The sequence below is a fragment of the Carassius auratus genome, chromosome 36 (genome assembly GCF_003368295.1).
Source record: "Carassius auratus strain Wakin chromosome 36, ASM336829v1, whole genome shotgun sequence".
Lineage (NCBI taxonomy): Eukaryota > Metazoa > Chordata > Actinopteri > Cypriniformes > Cyprinidae > Carassius > Carassius auratus.
In genome coordinates this window covers 2,024,349-2,045,838 of record NC_039278.1, presented here as the reverse complement: position 1 = coordinate 2,045,838, position 21,490 = coordinate 2,024,349, and the positions used below count along the sequence as shown (strand labels likewise).

The following is a 21,490-nucleotide window of genomic DNA, read 5'->3' as shown; positions in this document are numbered from 1 at the left end:
GTCAGTAGAATGATGTGCCACATGTTTATTGACACTTGTACAGAGAAAACAGTTATCACCGGGTCATGCAAAGCAGTATCACTGCGCACAAAGAAAACACAACATGAACAGTGTGACGCCAGGATAGACATATACTCAAATTAAACTCCTGAGATGTTAAACATACAGTACAATACAATATGCAGAGATACTATAAACATGGCACTCATGAATATCTTGACAGGTTGATAAGTGCTGGATGCAAGCTAATTCGCTAAAACACCAGGTTATCCAAAGAAATCCCACCACTGCACTGAAACCGACCAGTCCAAGCATTGATTACTGTAGGAAACTTGAATAGGACAGTGCTTTTATAAAGCTCACGGGGTATTGTTAAACTAATGTCTTAGGGGCTAATGCTTACAACACACCAACTAGTTACACGCACACACTACAGGGGATAAACAAGGGAAACTAGTCACAAATATTTGTCTCTGGGTAAAGAAAACGCACTTCTACGATACAGCTAAAACATCGAGGGGTTACAGACGACTTCAGCATACTCCAGCCTCCTGTAAGTGATTGCTTAAGAGCTATCCCCTCCTCATAGAAATTCCAGTGTTTTTTGGGGCAGAGTGACTCAAAACATGTAAACACCAACATCTTGCGAGAACAATCACTGTACATCACTCTAACCTTCTTAACACTCGAATAATTACAGCAGAGTTGGGAGGAGGGGGTTAAATGTACACAGCTACATGGGATTAACCTCAGACCAGGATGGATTTCTGTCAAGTCCCTGGCCACTTTTGGGCTGTGGGAGTTTGGCATTAGTCAGAGAACAGGCTTGCAAAAGACTTTCGCAAGTTTCGAATGGTCTCCACCTTAGCTTCATCCTCGTTGCTGGAGCGGAAGGACTCCCCAAAGGCGTTGAAGGCATTGGTCAAGGACTGGGATTTGCTGCAAAACAGTGAGTATAGTAGAAGGCAAATTAGATCATCCTAACAGTTATGCCTTCATTTCGTGAAATTTCAGTGAACATTAAGTCAAGAAGTTAGATCCCAATCCCACTCATGGAGATTTACCTTCCTGCAGATTTTGCATCTCTAGACCAGGCCAATCACAGGATTGGTTTTCGCTTGAAAAGCACAAGCAGGTAAAGTAGAGCAGAGCTGAATCGTGCAGGAAGGTAGGACTGCTTTCCAACTCACATACTGTCCGTCCTATATTTCATGCTATGTTTGGATTAGCAGGTCCCCAAACATAATGCATTGAAAATAGTGAACTGATTTGCATAGTTTTTTTCTTACTTCATATGTAAAAGTTATGGTTTACCAACACCAGCATAGTGTATACATATTTATAGGAAACAGTCAAAATGGGATTTAGCCCCCTTCTCCAGGAGAGGCACCCCTAATGTAGGGCAGGGGTGTCCAATCCTGCTCCTGGAGCACCAACATCCTGCAGAGCTTAGCTCCCACCAGCTCCAACACACCTGTGTGGAAGTTTCTAGTGAGTCTGCAGACCTTGATTAGCTGGTTCAGGTGTGTTTAATTGGGGTCGGGGCCAAACTCTGCAGGATAGTGGCCCTCCAGGGATTGCAGAATGGTTTCTTGCAGCGAATAATATCCAAACTGTAAAACAATAGTGAACAGATTCTTACTTTAACAGAGGATGAGTTGACTTCTGCTGGGGTGCCGGCTGTTCCTCTACAGGAGGCTGAGAATGGGTTTGTTTCATTGGGGTAGGTTGGGCCGGGGTGGGGGTGGGAGCAGGGGAAGGAGCTGCTGTAACAGGGGCTGAGAGTGCCTCAGATGGAGCAGTAGTCTGATCTTGGGGTTCAGGTTTGACTGGCTCTCTGAACACTGGTTTAGGCTGGAGCTGAGGTTTAGCTGGTGATGGGGGTTTAATAGGAACTTTGGCTGGAGAAAGCTCTTGATTAAGGACCGGATCTGGCTGGGTTTGACCAGGGATCTGATCTCTGTCTCCCAGTTGAGCTTTTGGTTGGGCCTTGGTGGGAGGTGGGGTCTGAGGTTTGGGTTGGATCTGAGGCTTGGAGTTCCTCCGAACTGGAGGCACAGGCTTTGGGGGAAGTGGTTTGGGAGGTTGGGGTTTTGGTGGCAGTTCCTTTGGTTTTCCAGGAGTGGGTTCAGGTGCGGCTTGAGCCTGGGGTTTGGGCTGATGCATGGTGGGTGGTAGAGTTGGGGTAGGGCCTGCTTTGGGCACGGGCTCCTGGGCAGGGACTGGCTCAGGTGTAGGTTCTTGACTCTTAGGTTGTGGTTCATGGGGTTTCACTGCCCCCCCTAGGTTTAGTACAAAAGAGAGTCATCATATTATAACATTTTTACACGTTGAAGCTTGCAAGAAGGTTTTAAATCCAGCACCGGAAACTTTGCATGATTTAAGATAAAAAAACAAACAAAAATGAAGGCGCCCCCAAGACTGCCCAAAGTAACAATACAAAAGGGAAATGTCCAAGATAAGGATAGTCATGTCTACGCAGCAAAAATAAATGGCTTTAACTTCAAACATGCGTAATGAAATAGATGGGACATTTAGCTTGCAGCAGTATCATAGGTGTGGATGTGAAGAGTAATAGCTGCAGGTTCACAACAACAGATCATGCATTCAAACAAACCCAGACCCAGAGGATGCATGCACCTTCTTTAAAACAAACGCTGCATTTCTTCTAGTTTTCACCCCTAGCCTTAATGGGGATGTTTTGCTTTGCATTGTTTTAGATATACTTTGTTGTATGTTTTACACAAAATCAGAAGTGATCTTTATAGATAAACATAAGAAACAACTGGGATACATGCAGGAGCAGGTAAAATGGGGGAAGTTCTTTGTTCTCTTGACTATTAGAGATAATTATATAATGATCTAGTGAGTGAGGTGTGTCTCGTGGTTTTGCTTTTTTGTTCAAAATACTTGATTATGTTTCCTGATATCTCACTATAACTGAACATACAGTGGGCTTGAACCTTTAGCAAGTTTACAAAGACACCGAGAAGAAGCTCAGGAAGGGTATTCCATTTGAAATGAGGCTAATAAAAATATAATTCAGTAACAAAGAACAGTAAGTCTGGAAAACGGGAGCTTTATTACTTTGGACATGAGGGGGAAAGACTAGATCTATATCAGACAATAATCACAGGTGAAACCCAAGTACTGGATTTAAAGAGGCAGTGACATCAGCTAAGCCTAATCAAGTCAATGGGAAGGAAGTCAGACCACATCAGCAAATAGCGATGGAGATCTGATTGTTCACAAGGGGACATGAGTACATACATTGATTTCATTAGTTATAATATTCACACAAAAAAAAGATTTCAGATTTTCACACTCTTTGGTAATCCATGCAAATATACTTAAGTAAACATTTCCCATGCAATATAAGGACATATTTTAAACTCTGATCATAGATAACTCTTGCGCATTATAGATACCATCTTGCATGTTGATAAAACATTAAATGATAAAAACATCAATATACAGAACAAGCACTACACTGATAACACCCTAGATATCCCTCTTATACATGTTCAGTCTTGTCCAAGAATACTAAGAACCACATCAACTGGAAAAGCTCATTGTTTGTCAAATATTGCATTAGTAAATGTGAAGGCCAGAACTGTATCACTATATCAGTTTATTTGATTGAAGGTCTTTGCATAAAAACAGTGACTCCACTGAATGGCTGAAGAGCGGTACTTCTAAAAGACCTCTTTGGGATGCTATAAAAATGCATTGCATTAGTTTTACAACAATCATAACATAGATCATTGTAAGGTACCTCTTAAAATTTGGGTGAACATCACAAAAACATGTCTAGGTCATATTTCACGGCAAAATAAAAAGAAACCAAACATATATTCAACAAAAATTAAATTTTCATTACTGCAGTGAATCCAGACTTCTTTTTTTTATTTTTGGTATTTCCTTGTTATTTTTCTGGTGATTCTCTTTAGATTACTGTTTAATGTATACTATATGTGTGTTTTTCATTTAAATAGTGTGAAATAATAGGAAGTACAGCAAATATGCTATGATATATTCTTCCCTCCTTAATCTTCATGAAAATAATGCAAAAAAGTTGCAATGCAAAAATCCTAAATGGCTTTATTTTCATTCTGCAAAATAAAAGTTGTTTTATATTCTTTTGATTTTGGAGTGATGTATTAACAGGACACATTCTTGACAGGTTTCTTGTGATTTTCTCAGTTGACTCTTTCACTACAGTAGTTTGTATTGCTCAGAAAGATATGTGACAGTCAAGAGGTCACGGGAGGAGGGACTCATCTGCTAAATCTAGCCTCCTGTTCTGAAACGTTCATTCAACCTGATCCTAGAACTGACTTAAGTTTGAAATGTAATGACCATTCAGTTTTATGGAAATCCTTCAGATTTCTTTGGCTCCTTATGGTTATCTGTTACAGTTCAACAGGTTGAAAGAAAATCTTGAGGGAACAGATGTTTAAGACAGCTTCAAACAATTCCAAAGAACCACCTTTCAACACCTCTTTAAAAATCATGCAGGAAATAGTAAAAACACACATCTTATTTTGAAAACAGAAAGTTATTGAATACACGTTGTGTATTCAGCATGTAAACATGTGGACTTACAGCGGCAAGCCTGCTTGCACAGCACTCATGCAAAACCACAAACACTACATAAAAAAAAAAAAACACGTCGCACAAACACACACAATCGTTACAGCACACATCCGAAAGCTAAGAAATCTCAGCTAGACGATTAGAAACTACCCTTACTGAAATAAGTTCGAGTTGTACGTCAGGTCACCAGTCTTTCATATTACATACTGAGCACATGAGACACCACAGCACTGGACTTGGCATAGGCACAGTTAGAACTGTTCTTTAGCTGGCAGCGACAACCCTGGAAACCACACGACTTACAAGGACACGATGCAGCCATCAGGAGCAGATCGGGACAGAAATGTGAACAGGACAGAAAAACACTTCATGGGGCAAACGGCACAGATTCTGAAGAGCACGAGCTCCAAACGACTGCATGTGGCACTATCCTAACCTCAACCAGCACCAGTGAACTGAGCTTTAGCTTTACTGTGGGCTGAACCGTGTATCTGGAATTGTGGCAGTAGAAATCATTTTGTCTGCACTTGTTTTGGTCCGACTGCAACTCCGTTACAGTCGAGAATGTACTGTAAACAACCTTGTGGAGGGGGCCGCTGGCCGAGGGTCTTGGGGTCAGTCAGGCTTTCTTTTAAGGCAGCACTCTGTAGACACACACACAAACACACACACTCAAATGGTTTTCAGTCTTAGCGCATTTCTACTGATTCCCCACCAGGGGGCAACACTAGACAGAAAGAGGAAAAAGACAGAAATAATGCTTTGCTCATTTAAAGGGACAGTTCACCCCCCAAAATACAATTCTGTCATTATCTACTCATGCTCATGTTGTCCCAAACCCTTATGATTTTCAAAAGAAGATCTGTGTTTCATTTGTTTGTCGTTAACATGTCATGTAATTTATGTCCTTTTTGTTTTGGACCCAGCCAACTTTTACTGTAGGCTATAGAGAGGTTTGGGTGGTTTTAGGTTAAAGTGCAGTCAAAAAGAGTTGGGAATATACTGTAAGTGTACCATGTTTGTTAAAATCCTGTTTAGTGTATTTTTCTGTGCATGTGTTTACTGCCATTTAATTGGTGCCCGAATAGTTCTTGTGTTAACGCTGCAGTGGATCTGAGGATATACGGTACACTGTGTTATAAATTATTATCTTAGTGACATATCAGAAAGGATTTCAGGAAATAAATATCAAATTGTAGTTCTTCTAAGAAAGTGTAAGGGTTTCTCTTTCTGAGCTTTAGATGTGGAGAGACACCTGTCTGCTGCTCAACAGTGGCTCTTTTTATTACTGCCCTCTTCATTTGTTTGACAAATAATACGTCTTTATCTGACAGCGCTCTAAATCACTCACACATCTTTTGACAGTTTGAACATTTCCATCAGTTTGCGCAAAATATGATATGCCTTTTGCAAGACATTGGACGGTTACATGCTTTTCATCTCAAGACAGATCTTTCTTCCTCCCCATGATTGCATTAAAACAGTGACTTGGTTAATCATTTGGACCAACCTCTTTAAGCAGGCTTTCCATCTACCCCAAGAAGACCAGGCAAACTATTTAACAAACCTGTCTGAGACTATCTAAAATGATATGAGAAATAAGTCAAACTAACACTTTGTTAGAAAAACTACAATCTGAATGTTTATTTTACTGTCACTTGATTGGATGTAATTTGGAAGACAGAGCATGTTCTGTTAGAGATACGCTCCAGTAACATCGGGGTTTGAAGTACTTGTGCAGGTTGTACAGTGGCTGGAGGTCTTTGTGGGGATGGAGCTGCTGATTCCTGGTTCATCTTGGCCAGGACGATGGCAGCGATCAGCTGGCGGTCCTCCAGCTGGTGATCTCCGATCAGCTGCATGGATGAGCCCACCACCTGCAGCCAAACACACACAACAGCATTAATACAGTCAACACCCAGCAGCGTAGTGGAACTGACTAGCGTGCTAACATAGAAACATTGGCATGTCCTACTAAGACTCTTAGAATGAAACAAAACATTTCAACAGCAACACTGATTGTGAGAGAAATCTATGCTTTGACCATGATAGTTCATCATCTGACATTATTTGTCAGACATGAATCCATTCGCCATAGACAAATATCTCTAAGCTAAAGGGAGAATGATGTCCATTTTGGAGAATTTTTTCAACGACTGCAACCTGTTCAACAGTCCTGAGAGCGTTTGAGTTCAGTTCATAGCATTTATCATAGTGTGCAGTGGAAGCCGTACAATTTCTTTGTGTGTGGAAGAGAGACAAATTTCAGTTATTCTGTGATAACTGTTCTCATTCAAAATAACTGAACACACCCAATAAAACAAGCTGTGTCAAGGAGCATTAGGACACAGCATTGCCGTTAGAGAAGCCGTTGGCTCTGATGTGTCTTGTGGCCGATTGTGACATGCTAAAGGTGAGGATTCATCTTTTCTGTGAGAAAAGGGAAGATGCCCAGCACGTCAAACCTTGACTTTGTTCCTCACACAAAGTCACCGTATGGCTTCAGAAGACATGCAATTTTTGGTGCTAAAAAACGTTATTTGCTACAAAGTAATTATTGTAACTTTTGGAGGTTTAGGTGGAGTCCGGTGCTCAAAAATAGCTGGCTAAAAGTGTAATGTAATTAAAAGTGTTCTCTCTAAATCTATCTGGCTGTTATGTGTTATATTGTTTAAAAGGGATTTGTATTGTAAGGCTTAGAAGTTCAAACTCTCATCTTGACAGTACAAGTAACAAATCCAATTTATTTTTAGGCCTAACAAAACACATTATGGTTAAATCATTGTGAGCTGCATCACAATAGTGACACCTGTGGCTTAACAGAGGAGTGCATGATATTTATGACATTTCTATTAACTGTTTCACGTATTTGGCTAAATTTAGTCTTTAATGCTGAATATAAAGTGAATGACATTAAAAACTAGGAGCGTCTTTCAAATGTAAACACATGAGTTCTGCTTTTGCATGAGGAAAGATGAGCTTCCCAAGAACGGTTGCAATGTGTGACTCACATACCTAACAAATTTGGCATCTCTTAGTTTTCTGCCAAACCCTCAATAAACATTGAAGCATTTGTCTGTGTCCTGGCACAGCACACAGTCACTGCGGTCAGCGCCTCCTCTCATGACTATGATCTTCTGTCTCCTCATCCGGTGTTGATCTTCAGTTATCAGCTCACATGCAACATGAGGTCAGGTGGCTTATGTAATGCTTGCATCACTGTGCTCTCACCTCAGTGATATAGTCCTTTCCATCCTTTCCATGTATGGCTTTAACAGCACAGATGTCTAGACCTCCAAAGACATCTGCACAGGCGTCCACCCACAGCTTATATCTGCAGGACAGAAGAACACCTCACTCATGAGCTTTCACTTTCCCAATTTCTGGTCACTTCTCAAAGACATGTGTTGAACTATTATCAAATTAACTCCCTGTTGAACATCCTGATCTACTTCAGTGTAATTTTTACAGAATTGACAACACTATTCATTGGGTTTCCTTTCTGCTACTGGTTGTTGCATTTTACATCACATTTATGATTTAAACTCATCTTTTGGTTGCACTGTTCAGTATGGCTTGGACTTTATAGAATTGCATTATTTGCACAATTTTTTTTTTCCCCAGCTGGTCATGTGAGCTCTTCATGACTTTATGGTTTATGAAATTTGAATCAGCATATACATTATATGAGTTAATTAATTATTAACACACATAATATAGATGCTGACAGATAATTTAATCAGCAACTATGATGTACAGTATTTGCAATGTACACCTGCACATTCATTGTTTCAAACCATGTTGGTTTAACAACATAGGACTGCAGTTAATGACCGTGTGGTGGAATAATAACTTCTGCTTCACAATTTTTTGTTCTCCACTGTTTTTCTCTATTTCCAGATCCTTCAACCAATGGCCTTCCTAGTCATTAGTCTCGTAAAAGATGCTTTCATTCTTTTCAAACTAAAATACGAAGAATACAAAATGTTCTGCCTTTTTTTAAACATATGTTTTCACGGACTTAAAGACGTAGACCTCATAGAGTCTGTAAAAGCCTCAGTATGTTTGTACCGATACAGTTAATCAGAAGTGTTTCTTACTCACTTGTCAGTCATAGCTACTTGCTCCAGCATGGCAGAGCCAGTGTTTGATTTCCAGTTGCCAGATATGGAAGTTCTCCTGTGAATTAAAATCAATTATCATTTCATTCACACATATCACATTCAGTCCACACAATGATTTCCTCAATTGTTATCAAAGGGATACTTCACCAAAAAAAGTAATAGCAGCTTGACATAGATGGTCTATTACTGTAAACTGTGTCAGTGCAGCTGTGCTTACATGTAAGCTTTGTAGTCAGAACCGATCTTCTGGACCCTGATGTCATATTTAGCATCAATGAAAGGCTCTGTGGTCGTGTAGGTTTGAGTGATGGCCACAACACTTGCAATGTCCTGGAAGTCACTGTGATTGTCGACTTTCACCTGCCATGACAAAGCACCATTAATATGTTGTCCTGTTGATAATGGGCAAAGAGACGAAGTTGGGTGAAGTGTGCGATTTCTGTGAAATCAGCAGCTCCAGAAGAAGTATACACTTCTTCTGTCAGCTGTTTTAAAGGAAAAAAGGTCATCCCTTCCCCAAACCCAAGCCATGGTTAATACATTGGGTCTCATTCACTAATGGTTGAATGGATTATTAGAACATTTAGAACAAAAGTTATTGATGAATTATATGCTTATATTTCAGATTTCACACACAAATATATGCATATACACTGAATGAGACCCAACACTATTGTGACTGATACAGTACAGCGGTCAACACAAACTGAATGCAATGTCTAAAGGAGACCATCAAAAACAACATGACAAACACATTGCAAAATTACTAAAAATGACTAAAAAAAGAAGCTTAAAATATAAAAATGAAAGCTAATTCAAAATACTAATGAACACTATAATAATAAAGTAGCACTTCACTTTTCAAACTCAATCAAAGATTTTAGCATACCTTCCCCATTCCAGAATGAGCATGCCCGATCTTCACCACTGCAGGGAATGTTGGCATTGAGATCTGAAACACAGATTCCAGGAACTGGTCACTACATCATTTAATCCCAACTATAGATCATGGGGAAGTCGTGTCCTAATGACTCATAATCTGAAGGTTGTGAGTTTGAGTCTCGGTCTGAGGGGACTGTAGGTGGGGGGAGTGAATGTACAGTGCTCTCTCCACCCTCAATACCACGACTGAGCAGGACACTGAACCCACAACTGCTCCCCAGGCGCTGCAGCATAAATGATGCCCACTGCTTCAGGTGTGTGTTCACGGTGTGTGTGTGTGTGTGTGTGTGTGTGTTCACGGTGTGTGTGTGCACTTTGGATGGGTTAAATGCAGAGCACATTTCCGAGTATGGATCACCATACTTGGTTGTACATCACGTCACTAAATCTTTCATTGTTCAGTTTCTTTTAGTCATTTATTAGCATTGCTGCTTTGTAGTGCTGCAGACTGGTGATAGAAAATACCGTTTGTACACTATAAAAAACCATTACACCTATGGCAGTCCCTGTAAACCACCAATACCAACGTCTGTCTGTGTGTGTGTGTGTGTGCATCTGTGTGTTTGTAGAGGGTGTGGTTTGTTTAGCTAGGAGGGTGGTTCTTTCTTCAGCCAGAAATGAAAGCTATAAGACACCCACAGATCCTAGAGAGAGATCACCTCTACAGACGGAGTGGACGAATCATTCAGGGCCACAAGAAGTGTATTTTTTATAGTAGATCCTTCCCCTAGTGCTGTCAGAGTATGAGTGTGAGCATGTCTGCTGCTGTGACTCTAGGGCTGCTGATTCTGCTGTCTGCGAGACTGAAGGAGCAGGTGTCCGAGGGCTGCAGCTGTGCTCCAGCACACCCTCAACAGATGTTCTGCAGGTCTGAAATAGGTACGTCGATCAAACACTTTATACTCTTTAACAAAATAAAGAGCCGTTCATCAGGAAGGTGTGGCAAATCTATCAAGAACATTACACTGTTACAATATAATATTCCATAAACTTTTGCACTAAATAAAACACCTGTTATCAAAATCTACATTTTGTCCATCAATAATGAAGACTAGTAAGAAACAGTTAAATCTCAACAGATTTGGGTTCAGGACAGTGTTGTAAACTCTGTGTCAAACAAATGAAACTTGTAATTATTGTGCAAGTACAATAATATGATCGAGCAAGCTGGTATTAAAACTGCTGTTGTAAAAAGTCACAGTTCAACAATCTATTTCCATAGTTGTTTTGGAGTGGCATTTACTTTTTAATTAGCTCTGGTTTTGGCTTTAAAAATAGGTGTATTGATTTGTGATGTGATTGATATCATTTGAACTTCAATAAAGTCATGATTGGGGTCATTGACTATTAAATTGGCAAGAACCCAATGCTTTATTTTTGATAATGATAATGATATTTCCCCTCCATTTTAAATTCTTATTATCCAATGAAAGGATATATTTTTTATATCAAAATCAAAAGGATTAAGTCTTTTTTGATCATATTTACCAAGGGTACCAATATTTTTGGCCATGACTGTATGATACTAAATTAATACACAATTATGATAGCGAATAAGAAGCTGACGTCTGATTTCTTCAAGCGGTCATATTTACCAGGTTTACTATGTTAATGTAATGTAATGCATATTTTTTGCATCGCTTATAAATATTTCTGCCTTGTATGGTGATTATAATCCACAAAGGATCAAGTTATTTCAAACATTCGCTGCTGACTGAAAGTGATTTTTGATATCATCTTATTTTAAAAAGTCTTTAATGCTGGTGTTAAAGCTGTTAGCTTTCTGAAATAATCCGTGGCACTGACGCTCTCCAGACGCGGAGAAACTCCGCCTTGGTTCATAACCCCTCCTCTAGTCCCAGATGGCCCGCTTTGCCCCAAGGGTTCCGTCTGGCTCTTTGGGACAAGTTTTTTTTTTTTTTTTTGCTTTTTGTTGAAATTCAAAATAATGTTCACATACAAGACAATAAAATATAGTAAACTGTACAAAATAAAGCCGGATTAAAGTTGCAATATATCATTTTAAGAGCTCTTGCTGCATGTGGGTCATTTACTTTTTCAGCTATAGAAAATATCAGGTACATCTAGATGGATTATGTATTTAATACTTTCTTTGTATTCCTTGTATTACAATGTATTCAAATGTATCACAGTGTATTTACAATGTATAGATAGATAGATAGATAGATAGATAGATAGACAGACATGACTGTGTAAGTGTGTGATATTAAAAGAACAAATTGATTTCACTGAAATTATTTCTTTAACACAGTAGTAACAACAATTTTCTCATTTCTGTTTAGTGATGCAAGCTGAAGTAACTGGGGAGAACATACACAGCAATGAAAGTTATCTTGTCACGGGATCTACATATATTCAGTATGAAATCCAAGTGATAAAGGTGAGCTAAAGAACTTGATGATAACATAAATGTTCTATGGGGAATAATTTTGCTATTTGTCCTTCCGTCCAAGTAGTCCATCATTTAAACGGAGCCAGAGTTACAATCTCTTTGGGATTCTTGTGGATTAACTGGTAGAGTGTAGACTGATATAGACATCATAGGTATTTAAATATTAAAATACACTTAAGATCAAAGAAAAAAATGTTCACAGATATGCATAATAAAAACATAGTGACCATTTACTATAACAACTCTGCCACCCATATTAGCTAGTAACACAACAATAGTCTGGTCAAACCAAACAAACGAATTACAAAACTCTTTGGGCTAGCCAGAAACCGTGTCAAGCCATGTCACCTCTATTTACTATAGCACATCATACAATACAGATCATGTCAAAGCAGCTTTGGTTGCTAATGTAAACTTGGTTCCCTGAGATTAGGGATTGAGTGTTGCATTTAACAGGCTTATCGGAAAACTCCTGTTGACGACTGATTTGTTCACATTCGTCTAACTACAGAAACAAATAGTGCTTCCACCTGCAAGAGTGGGAGGAGCTGACTTGTTTATATAACTTCATCCGGATACAAGAGGGGGACGAGTGGAAAACTGCCTTCATAACCCCTACTGGCCACTATGAGTATTGTGTGATACCGTATGGACTTGTAAACACCCCCTCCGTCTTCCAGGATTTTATTCATGAGGTGCTCCGGGAGTTCCTCCATAGGTTCGTCCTCGTCTACATTGACATCCTCTTATTCTCCCGGAGCCTAGCGGCAGTGTTGTGCCTGAACGCGTTCATTGAAGGATAGTTCATGAACTCGTTCATATTTTGGGCGAACGTGAACTGAACGTGCTGTATTAATGCCTGATGATGTTTATGACAAGGTCGGTGAGAATGGGAGACAAAGCATTAAAGCAACAAGGGGGAAGTGCTGTCCCTTCAATGCTAATGTAAACCCTGGTTGGATGAGGATTCAAAATTGGATATGAAGATGAAATCTGACGCCTAGCTTCATTGTTAAAACTGATAAAATAATTGCTGTCTGTGATTCTGTATGGGCTGTTGCAATAATTTAGAAAAATAATAGCTCGCAGCAACATATGGAAAAAAAACTATGAACTAGTTCATTTTTGGAACTGTGTGAACTTAGTTCAAAATTTTGTAGTTTGAACTATGAACTGAACTAGTTCATTTTAAAGTTTGTGAACTGAACTTTGAACTAGTTCATGTAGAAAGTGAACTTTCCCAACACTGTCTAGCGGATCATCGATGCCACGTTGCCGAGGTCCTGCAACTGCCCGTCCCTAATTGCCCATGGTCACACCTAGGGGTGGATTTTATTTCTGATCTTCCTCCTTCAGATAATAATACCTGCATTCTTGTCATAGTGGATAGATTTTCTAAATCATGTCGTCTTCTCCCCATGAAAGGTCTGCCCACGGCCATGGAAATGGCCGAGTTATTATTTAACCATGTCTTCAGGTACTTTGCATCCCAGAAGACATTGTCTCGGACAGAGGTCCTCAGTTAATCTCCTGGGCATGGAAGGCTTTCCAATCACTCCTAGGTGTGGCCATCAGCCTGTCCTCCGGATACCATCCCCAGTCAAACGGGCAGATGGAAAGGAAGGTCCAGGAGATTGGATGCTTCCTCCGTACCTTCTGTCACGGCCACCAGAACTCCTTGAACCAGTTCTTAGGGTGGGCCGACTACCAACCTCAACTCTTCCCCTGGTCAGGTGAACCCTCGGATGTCCCCGCCATCAACTACTGCTTCCGGGAGAGCGAGAGGTCTGGGACGCGGCCCACCACCAACTCCAGCGGGCCTTATACAGACGCTGAACGACAGCCGACCTTCGCCGATCCGAGGCCCCCACTTACCAACCCGGTCAGAAGGTCTGGCTGTCCACCTGGGACATCTGCCTACGCCTGCTAAGTCCCAGATTCATTGGCCCATTCACCATCCTTCAGCAGATCAATCCAGTCACTTACAAACTGCAATTACCTCCTGAGTACCGGAGGTGTCTCACCTGAAACCTCACCATCCCTCTGTCTCTCCCTCCACAGAACCAGGCGAAGCCAAAGCCCCCCCTCCACTCCTTCTAGAAGACTGTGCTGCCTATGAAGCAAGAGACATCCTGGACTCCCAGCGGCGTGGTGGACAACTTGAATATCTAGTGGACTGGGAAGGATATGGCCCAGAGGAACGTTCATGGGTCCTATGCAATGACATCCTGGATCCGAACTTACTTAACACATTCCACTCGAATCATCCCGATTGACCAGCTCCCAGAGGAAGAGGACGTCCACCACGTTGTAGGGGTCCTCAGCCCTCAGGAGCGGGCCGTGGGGAGGGGGACACTGTAACAAACACGTCAGGTTCCACCTCCACTCATTCTCAACACACACCCTCACCTGAATACTAATCACTTCCACCTGACCCTCATCACCATCCAATCACATCGGCACTATAAATACCACACAGACGCACTCTTTTCTTGTTTGCGACAAGGTCGTACCTGTATGCTATCTCTAAGGACTGACTCTACCTCTACTTACCTCTCTCCAGCGATTTCCCCGAAGATCCACATCTCCTCTGTGCGTGTGTGTGGTGCACCTCCCTCCTCTGACGTCTTCACCTTGCTATCACAGATCCATTCATCACTGTCATTCATCACTCTACCCAGCACTACCCGCTCCTCTGCTTGTGCCTTAATAAACTATCTTTCTGTTACTCCTCAGCCTCCCGGGTATTCTGTAACAGTGTCATTCAGCATTGAGATTTATAATGCATACAAAGTACTCTGTTCATCACTGTGTACTATATGAAATGGTCGGTTGGTCCTGACTTAACACAAGAAAGTTCAAACATTGGTTGATCTCTGTGTATAAATGAATAACTGGACATACTCCTTCATATTTAACTACACTCTTGACACCTAGTAGATCTGAATACAAGATAAGATCTAGTAGATGCATACTGTATAATGTTCCACAAATTAAAACAGAGTTTGGTAAACTGCTTTTAGTTATAGTGCTCCAACTTCATGGAATGAGTTGCCAAACCACTTCCATTCTCCTGCCGCTACATGGACAACAAGTAATTCATAATGCAGATTCCTATCCGTCTCGGTGGAGAAAGTGCCACATCCATGCGCTTCAAAAAAGTGCAGGGGCCAGAGACAGCCCTGTAATGAGGGGCTATACGGATGTGAAAGTCAGATCCATTGATAAAAAACAGTCCCCAGGGCATATTTGTTTGAGCATCTGTTTTAAAGTCAATATCTTGAACAGCCACTTCATTAGTGTAGAGTTCAGATGCTTGAGATTGAGAATGGGCCTGAGCTCTTTTGTGATTGAGGAAGTAGCAGCAGCAGCTGTAAAGTCTGATTCACTGTTCGTTTGAGGATCTGTCTCCATGGCTCATTTTAAATGCAAGGCTTGCACTTTGGACTGGAGAATGTGAGCATTGCTGTCCTGTATCCAAGTTTGATCTCTGTCATATTTACCTCTAGCAGCACCAAATTGGCCAGCAGGCTGAGCTTCTTGCTTCAGCTTCTTTCTTCAGAGTAGAGCAAAGAGATGATCTTCATCACTGAAGGAGAACATTTATGATGAATGGTGCTTTGGCTCACCCCTTTTGGTGGGTTGAAGCTCCATTTATCCATGCAGTTACATGAACGCGAACAAATCACTAGCAGAGTAAGCATGAAATTCCCCATAAGCATGTTAAATGCAATAGGAGAGACCGTTCAATAATAAGCTGACGAAGACTGGAGTTGATGCAGTAAGCTTTTTAGTGACCCAAATTCAAATCCACCTTTTTCCAATCTAATTTTTCTCTCTGTGCCCATCCTATGTCAACATACGGAGGCATTTGATTGAAATTAAATAGGAATTCTTTTTTAGCAGCGCCAAAATAGTTAGGTTTAGGGTTAAGATTAATTATGGTATTAACATGACGGGCTTACCATTGTGCTACCATTTTGCCCGTTTACATTTGTTTGTTATATGCCAGTCAGAATTCATGCATTTCCACTGTGCATGCAAGATCTAAACGGGCCAGCCGGGGCTGCAGCTTACAACTACGATCTTCAAGGCCACAATCAAACAGCATAAACTAGTATTCATGATTATTTCACATGGATGAAGGACCCACATATTGAATTAAATCTGCTCCGATTGGTTTGTCATCACATGGCTTCTTTCAGACACAAACAGACACAAGGTTTTTTTTCTCCATTCTGTCACCGATGGAGTTTCGGTTCCTTGCCGTTGTCGCCTCTTGCTTGCTTAGTTGGGGTCACTTCATCTACAGAGATATCGTTGGCTTGATTGCAAATAAATGCACAGACACTATTTAAACTGAACAGAGATGACATCACTGAATTCAATGATGAACTGCCTTTAACTATCATTTTGCATTATTAACATGCTGTTTTCCAAATGAATGTTGTTCAGTTGCTTTGACGCAATGTATTTTGTTTAAAGGGGGGGGGGGTGAATTGCTATTTCATGCATACTGAGTTTTTTACACTGTTAAAGAGTTGGATTCCCATGCTAAACATGGACAAAGTTTCAAAAATTAAGTTGTACGTTTGAAGGAGTATTTTTGTTCCAAAAAAACCTCTTCCGGTTTCGGAAAGTTTTTTTCGAGTATGGCTCTGTGTGACGTTAGATGGAGCGGAATTTCCTTATATGGGTCCTGAGGCACTTCTCCTGGAAGAGCGCGCGCTCCCGTATAGCAGAGCACTGAGAGAGCAGAGCCTGATCAGAGCGAGAGCGTCGCGAAAAGTCACAAAAGAAGTGTGTTTTTGGTTGCCAGGGCAAGACAACCCTGCACAGATTACCAAAAGAGAAACAGCATTAAGGGACCAGTGGATGGAGCTTATTTTTACAGAGCATCAACGGAGTTGTGCAAGTGTTTGTGTTTGTTCCCTGCATTTCGGATTGCACATCGTTTATTTCTTAAGGATAATGCAGTCCCAACGAAAAAGGGTCACGATTGTGTGTTGGAACCGCATGCGGTGAGTAAAACTGCTTCAAATATCTCTGTGTTGTTAACTTAGCTCTCAGTGCGTAAGCACATCAAGTAAACAACATGCGATGTTGTCATCAAACTGCACTTTCCACATGTACAGCTTAAAAAAAAAAAAAAAGACGACATAAAGTGGAACTTAGTCATTTTCCAAAACCGCTAAGCAAATATATACAGTTTCAGTACATACCACATAGAGACGCCTTTGCTGATGCTGCTCTTGTTAAATTTCAGCCTCTGGATCTGTGTCACAGCTTCCACATGCTCTCAACGCAAAAGCCTACTCGCGCTCGTGATTCTTTAGCTCCGCCCACACGTCACGCCTCTAGGCGCTCGTGTTTTTCCGGGAAAAATCGGTACAGACTATCTTTCTCTTATAAATATAATAAAAATAAAGACTTTTTGGAGTTATGAAGGATGCAGTACTACTCTATAGGTACTCAAGATTAACAGGAGATTGAGTGAAAACGAGCATTTCACCCCCCCTTTAAAGCGCTATATAAATAAAGGTGACTTGACTTTGACAGACACAGTTATTTGAGGGTTTTGATCTCTCAACTGAGAGAACACATCCTGTTTATTATATTATAATGACTATTTCATATTACATTTAAACTTTGACTATAGCCTAGACATGTTGCATATTAATTGTACTATTTATGAACCTCGAAGCATATGTTTGTGTATTTTGTGTTACTCCATAATGATGTTCCCAAGTCCTGCCCTGATCATATACATCTATACTGTATATACACTACAGTGCACTATTTGGCTTCAAATAGCCAAATAAAAATGTAATATGGTAACTTTGCAAAAATTATATGAATAAAGGCTACCAGCAACCAAACTTTTGTTTTTGCAGGTGTTCAAGGGTTTTGACAGAATAAAGAGAATGCAGCATGTCTACACCAATGACGAGTCTTCATTGTGTGGTAAACCACTGGATCGTGGTCAGTATCTGCTTTCAGGTAAAAGCTTTTATAATGTTTTAACAAATTACCACATTTTTCTTGGTGTATTAAAATGAGACTTTATTGTATAAAAATTAAAAAAAAAAAAAAACTTTGAGAAAGGAAAATGTCTTCCTAAAGTCTAGAAGTGCATTTATTACCTCTAAGGCCAAACTCAAGCTGTGTTTCTACTGTCTGGCCTGTGATAAACCTGCCTCCACAGAACAACAAACACAAACCCTCCATTTCACCAGCAGGGGAAAGATGAATGAAAACTAGAATGAAAGCTAGCTCAGTAGTATCAATCATGCTGAATCAACATATTTCACTTAAAAAAGAAAACACGCTTACTGCTCCCCTGCTTTCATTTATTTCCTCATAGGAATGCACAAAATTCCATTGGGGCTTTTAATTCCAAAGATGTACATATTTATAAAAATACCAATAAACTCTTGAATGTTTATGCCATATTTATTTATAAAGAACTAAATAATGCAACCTGAGGAGGTTTGAGCTGACAAACAGAAATCTGGAGTTATGTACTTTAACTATATGGATGCAAAAGTCCATTACCAACAAAGACAAAGGGAAGAGACTAAATGAAACCGAATAAATAGACAAGTTCTTCATCTGGTTTGTGATTTTTTCATGAGTATAATGTGCACTTATTATGGCAAAGGTTAGCAAACAACATCTTCAGCATTGTGTGCATGTAACGCTGTAAAAACCTTCATAGTTACGGGTAAAAGGAGGCGCGAAGTGGCAAACATTTAAATGAAACTTTAATAATAAAACAAACCCCAAAACCAATCACAGAACCAAACCCAGGCCTGGTCCTCTCTCGTCCTTCAGTCGTAACTCCTCCTCTATCCTTGTGGATGTCCTCTGTGGGACTGGAGACCGGTGAGTGGAGCAGCTGTCGCTCATTTCCATTCACTCCACAGGCCTCGCTCCACTCAGAGTAATTCTATAAAAAGAGATTTCTGCCTCATATGGTGTTCACCGTCGGATTGCAAGCTATTTCAGATGCTTGCTAAAGGTAAAAATGAAATCAAAATCATTTAAAGTGTCGTAAAAGTTTACATAATAGCTGGTGGCCTGATATGAAAACATGGGAGATGAGCAACTGACCATCTCCTGATGTATTGAAAGGTGCTATAGGGAACTTTTGTAAAAACCTGTCATTATGTCCTGACAGTAGAATATGAGACAGATAATCTGTGAAAAAATCAAGCTCCTCTGGCTCCTCCCAGTGTCCTATTGCCATTTGCAGAAACTCCATCGCTCCCGGTAAAAAACAACCAATCAGAGCTGCGGTCCGTAACTTTGTTTGTGTTCAAAATGTAGAAAAATGTATATAATAAGCGAGTACACCATGAATCCATTTTCCAAACCGTGTTTTTGGCTTGTCCTGAATCACTAGGGTGCACCTATAATAAGTGTTTATATTCGGACTATTTTAGATACCGCGGCGGAGTAACCCAGTACCTTTGTGATTCTTCATAGACATAAACAGAGAGAAGTAGTTCCGGCTACAATGTTCAAGACGCAAGCAGTTCTGTTTATTAACCGCTAGAGCGTCAAAAGTTACCTACCGCAGCTTTAAACCTACATATTCATATTCATCTGCTCCTAAACACTGTGAGAGCTGGAATGACTGGCTAACATTATATTGGTGGACCTCAGGGAAAATAAAATTACAGAAATTTGTGATACTGTATGTTCTTTCTTTTTTTTATCTCACAGGAACAATCATGTCTGATGGAATCATTTTTTCATTGTGTGACGATGTTAGGCTTTGGGACGATCTCTCCTTAATAGAAAAAAAGAACATCAAATACAGATTTCCGATGGGCTGTAACTGCACGGTAATAAAATATGTAATACAGTATATTTATTTCAACCCAGATGAACATTATTACCACTCAATTACCAAACAGAAATATCATGTCATTCCACTGAATTACTTTTATGTAAAGGAATAACCAATGTAATAAAGGACTTGATGATACACACGAACAGGATAATAAGGGTTATGGGTCGTTTCCGGGTTTAAGGGTTTTGCATATGCTTTGTTAAAAAAGAAGCAGTTTTACCACTGATCTATCAGTGAATTTTACTCAAGATGTCAAGTAGATACCAAAGATTATCATAACCAATGTTCTTCACATATGCGGACTGATGTTTTAGAAAGGGTTTTATTTTTATTCTAAATGGGATAAAACATCAACAATAAAAACAGCTAGCTAGTTTAACTGGTTATCTTAAAGGTCCATAGATATCGCTGTTATTTTTGGCTGTTCTCCGACAAGCGGTGATGAGACCTGTTTTGCGGGTTTGGCCAGATGACATTCCTCCTATAGCCAATTGAAAAAAACAATAATCCAATTTAGAGAAAGTTTTCAGTGGTTAGTTCACCCAGCCGTGTCTGTATTTAAAAACGACTCTTATTAATGGCATGTAGCCCATCAAATCGCTGTTTTCTATTATTCACTGAGCATTATACAGCTGTCCCTTAGAATGCACAGCTGCAGCTATGCCTCGTTTATGATGGCTCTTATTTATGATGCTTTGAATTAACAAAAATTAGTCATACTTCAGTTTGGAAATAAGGCATTAACATCATATTGCAGTTATACTCATTTTTGATATGGTCTTTTCTACAGATTTCTCTCTGCTTGGAAAAGACCTGTCAACCCAGCACAAAAGATGAGTGTATACTGACAAACTTGACAAACATATGGGAATTAAGGTATCGAGAACCAATGCACGATTCTGTCTGCATCAGACACCGCAATGGCACCTGTGTCTGGTATGGAGGAACCAACAAACCTTCTGAAAATGACACCATGGACGTGTTTGACGGCCAAGAGCATGAGTGACTTCTCACTGTAAATGAAGTTGCTTGAAACTGTCCAAGAAGACAGTTCAAATGTAAACACATGCAAGCTTTTTAACCTGCTAATCTTTCTTCTAGACACACAGAACACCTTAAGGCTGTTCACACCAAGGATGATGACGATAAAGATATTAAAGAATAGCAGAGTCCACAGCACAACTACAATGATAAAGAACAAAACAACGATAAAAAAAATATATAAATTTGACAGCCAATCAGAATCCATCATTCTGTAACAAGCTCAAGAAATGTAAAGCGGCAGACGAGCGCGTGTTTAGAATAAACAGACAATATTGTTTGCTGGTGTGGATGCTAATATCAATATCTTTATAGTTATCACTCTTGTTGTGAACGGGGCTTTAGCCACCATCGGCTAACAACCGCACAGGCCCTGTCCCTAATGAAACACTTCATGTGCACTTGGGGTCTTACGGTCTTACAATGTGCATGTGTCCATTAAGCCCACAAGACCCTGGCTGTCCCATTTGTCATTTTAGCATTCAGAAGGGTGCTCGTTATGCACCCTCGATCTAC

The 21,490-nt window shown here is 40.2% G+C and overlaps 2 protein-coding genes across 3 annotated transcripts in view; one reads left to right on the top strand and one right to left on the bottom strand.

The window, feature by feature from the left end:
- Positions 1-21,490, bottom strand: part of LOC113054931 (synapsin-2) — a 113,303-nt gene continuing 91,813 nt past the window's right edge. The window contains exons 6-13 of one of the 2 annotated variants that reach the window (XM_026220738.1): positions 9,610-9,672; positions 8,938-9,080; positions 8,701-8,775; positions 7,828-7,930; positions 6,345-6,473; positions 5,177-5,240; positions 1,643-2,282; positions 1-939 (exon numbers count right to left, since the gene is read on the bottom strand). In XM_026220738.1, coding sequence (XP_026076523.1) covers positions 810-939; positions 1,643-2,282; positions 5,177-5,240; positions 6,345-6,473; positions 7,828-7,930; positions 8,701-8,775; positions 8,938-9,080; positions 9,610-9,672 — 1,347 coding nt within the window. In that variant the 3' untranslated portion in view covers positions 1-809. Of the gene's footprint in view, positions 940-1,642; positions 2,283-5,176; positions 5,241-6,329; positions 6,474-7,827; positions 7,931-8,700; positions 8,776-8,937; positions 9,081-9,609; positions 9,673-21,490 lie in introns of both variants that reach the window. The other variant, XM_026220737.1, reaches the window with a different exon arrangement.
- On the top strand, positions 10,308-21,142 carry LOC113054932 (metalloproteinase inhibitor 4-like). Its single transcript, XM_026220740.1, has 5 exons — positions 10,308-10,541; positions 11,966-12,063; positions 17,970-18,075; positions 19,804-19,925; positions 20,724-21,142. The coding sequence occupies exons 1-5, from the start codon at positions 10,406-10,408 to the stop codon at positions 20,937-20,939; spliced, it is 678 nt and encodes a 225-aa protein (XP_026076525.1). The 5' UTR covers positions 10,308-10,405; the 3' UTR covers positions 20,940-21,142.

Coding starts and splice junctions, on each gene's coding strand:
- LOC113054932 (XM_026220740.1), top strand. CDS start 10,406: ATGAGTGTGAGCATGTCTGCTGCTGTGACTCTAGGGCTGCTGATTCTG. Junction 12,064..17,969: donor ATGAAATCCAAGTGATAAAG/GTGAGCTAAAGA, acceptor TTGTTTTTGCAG/GTGTTCAAGGGTTTTGACAG. Junction 19,926..20,723: donor CGATGGGCTGTAACTGCACG/GTAATAAAATAT, acceptor TCTTTTCTACAG/ATTTCTCTCTGCTTGGAAAA.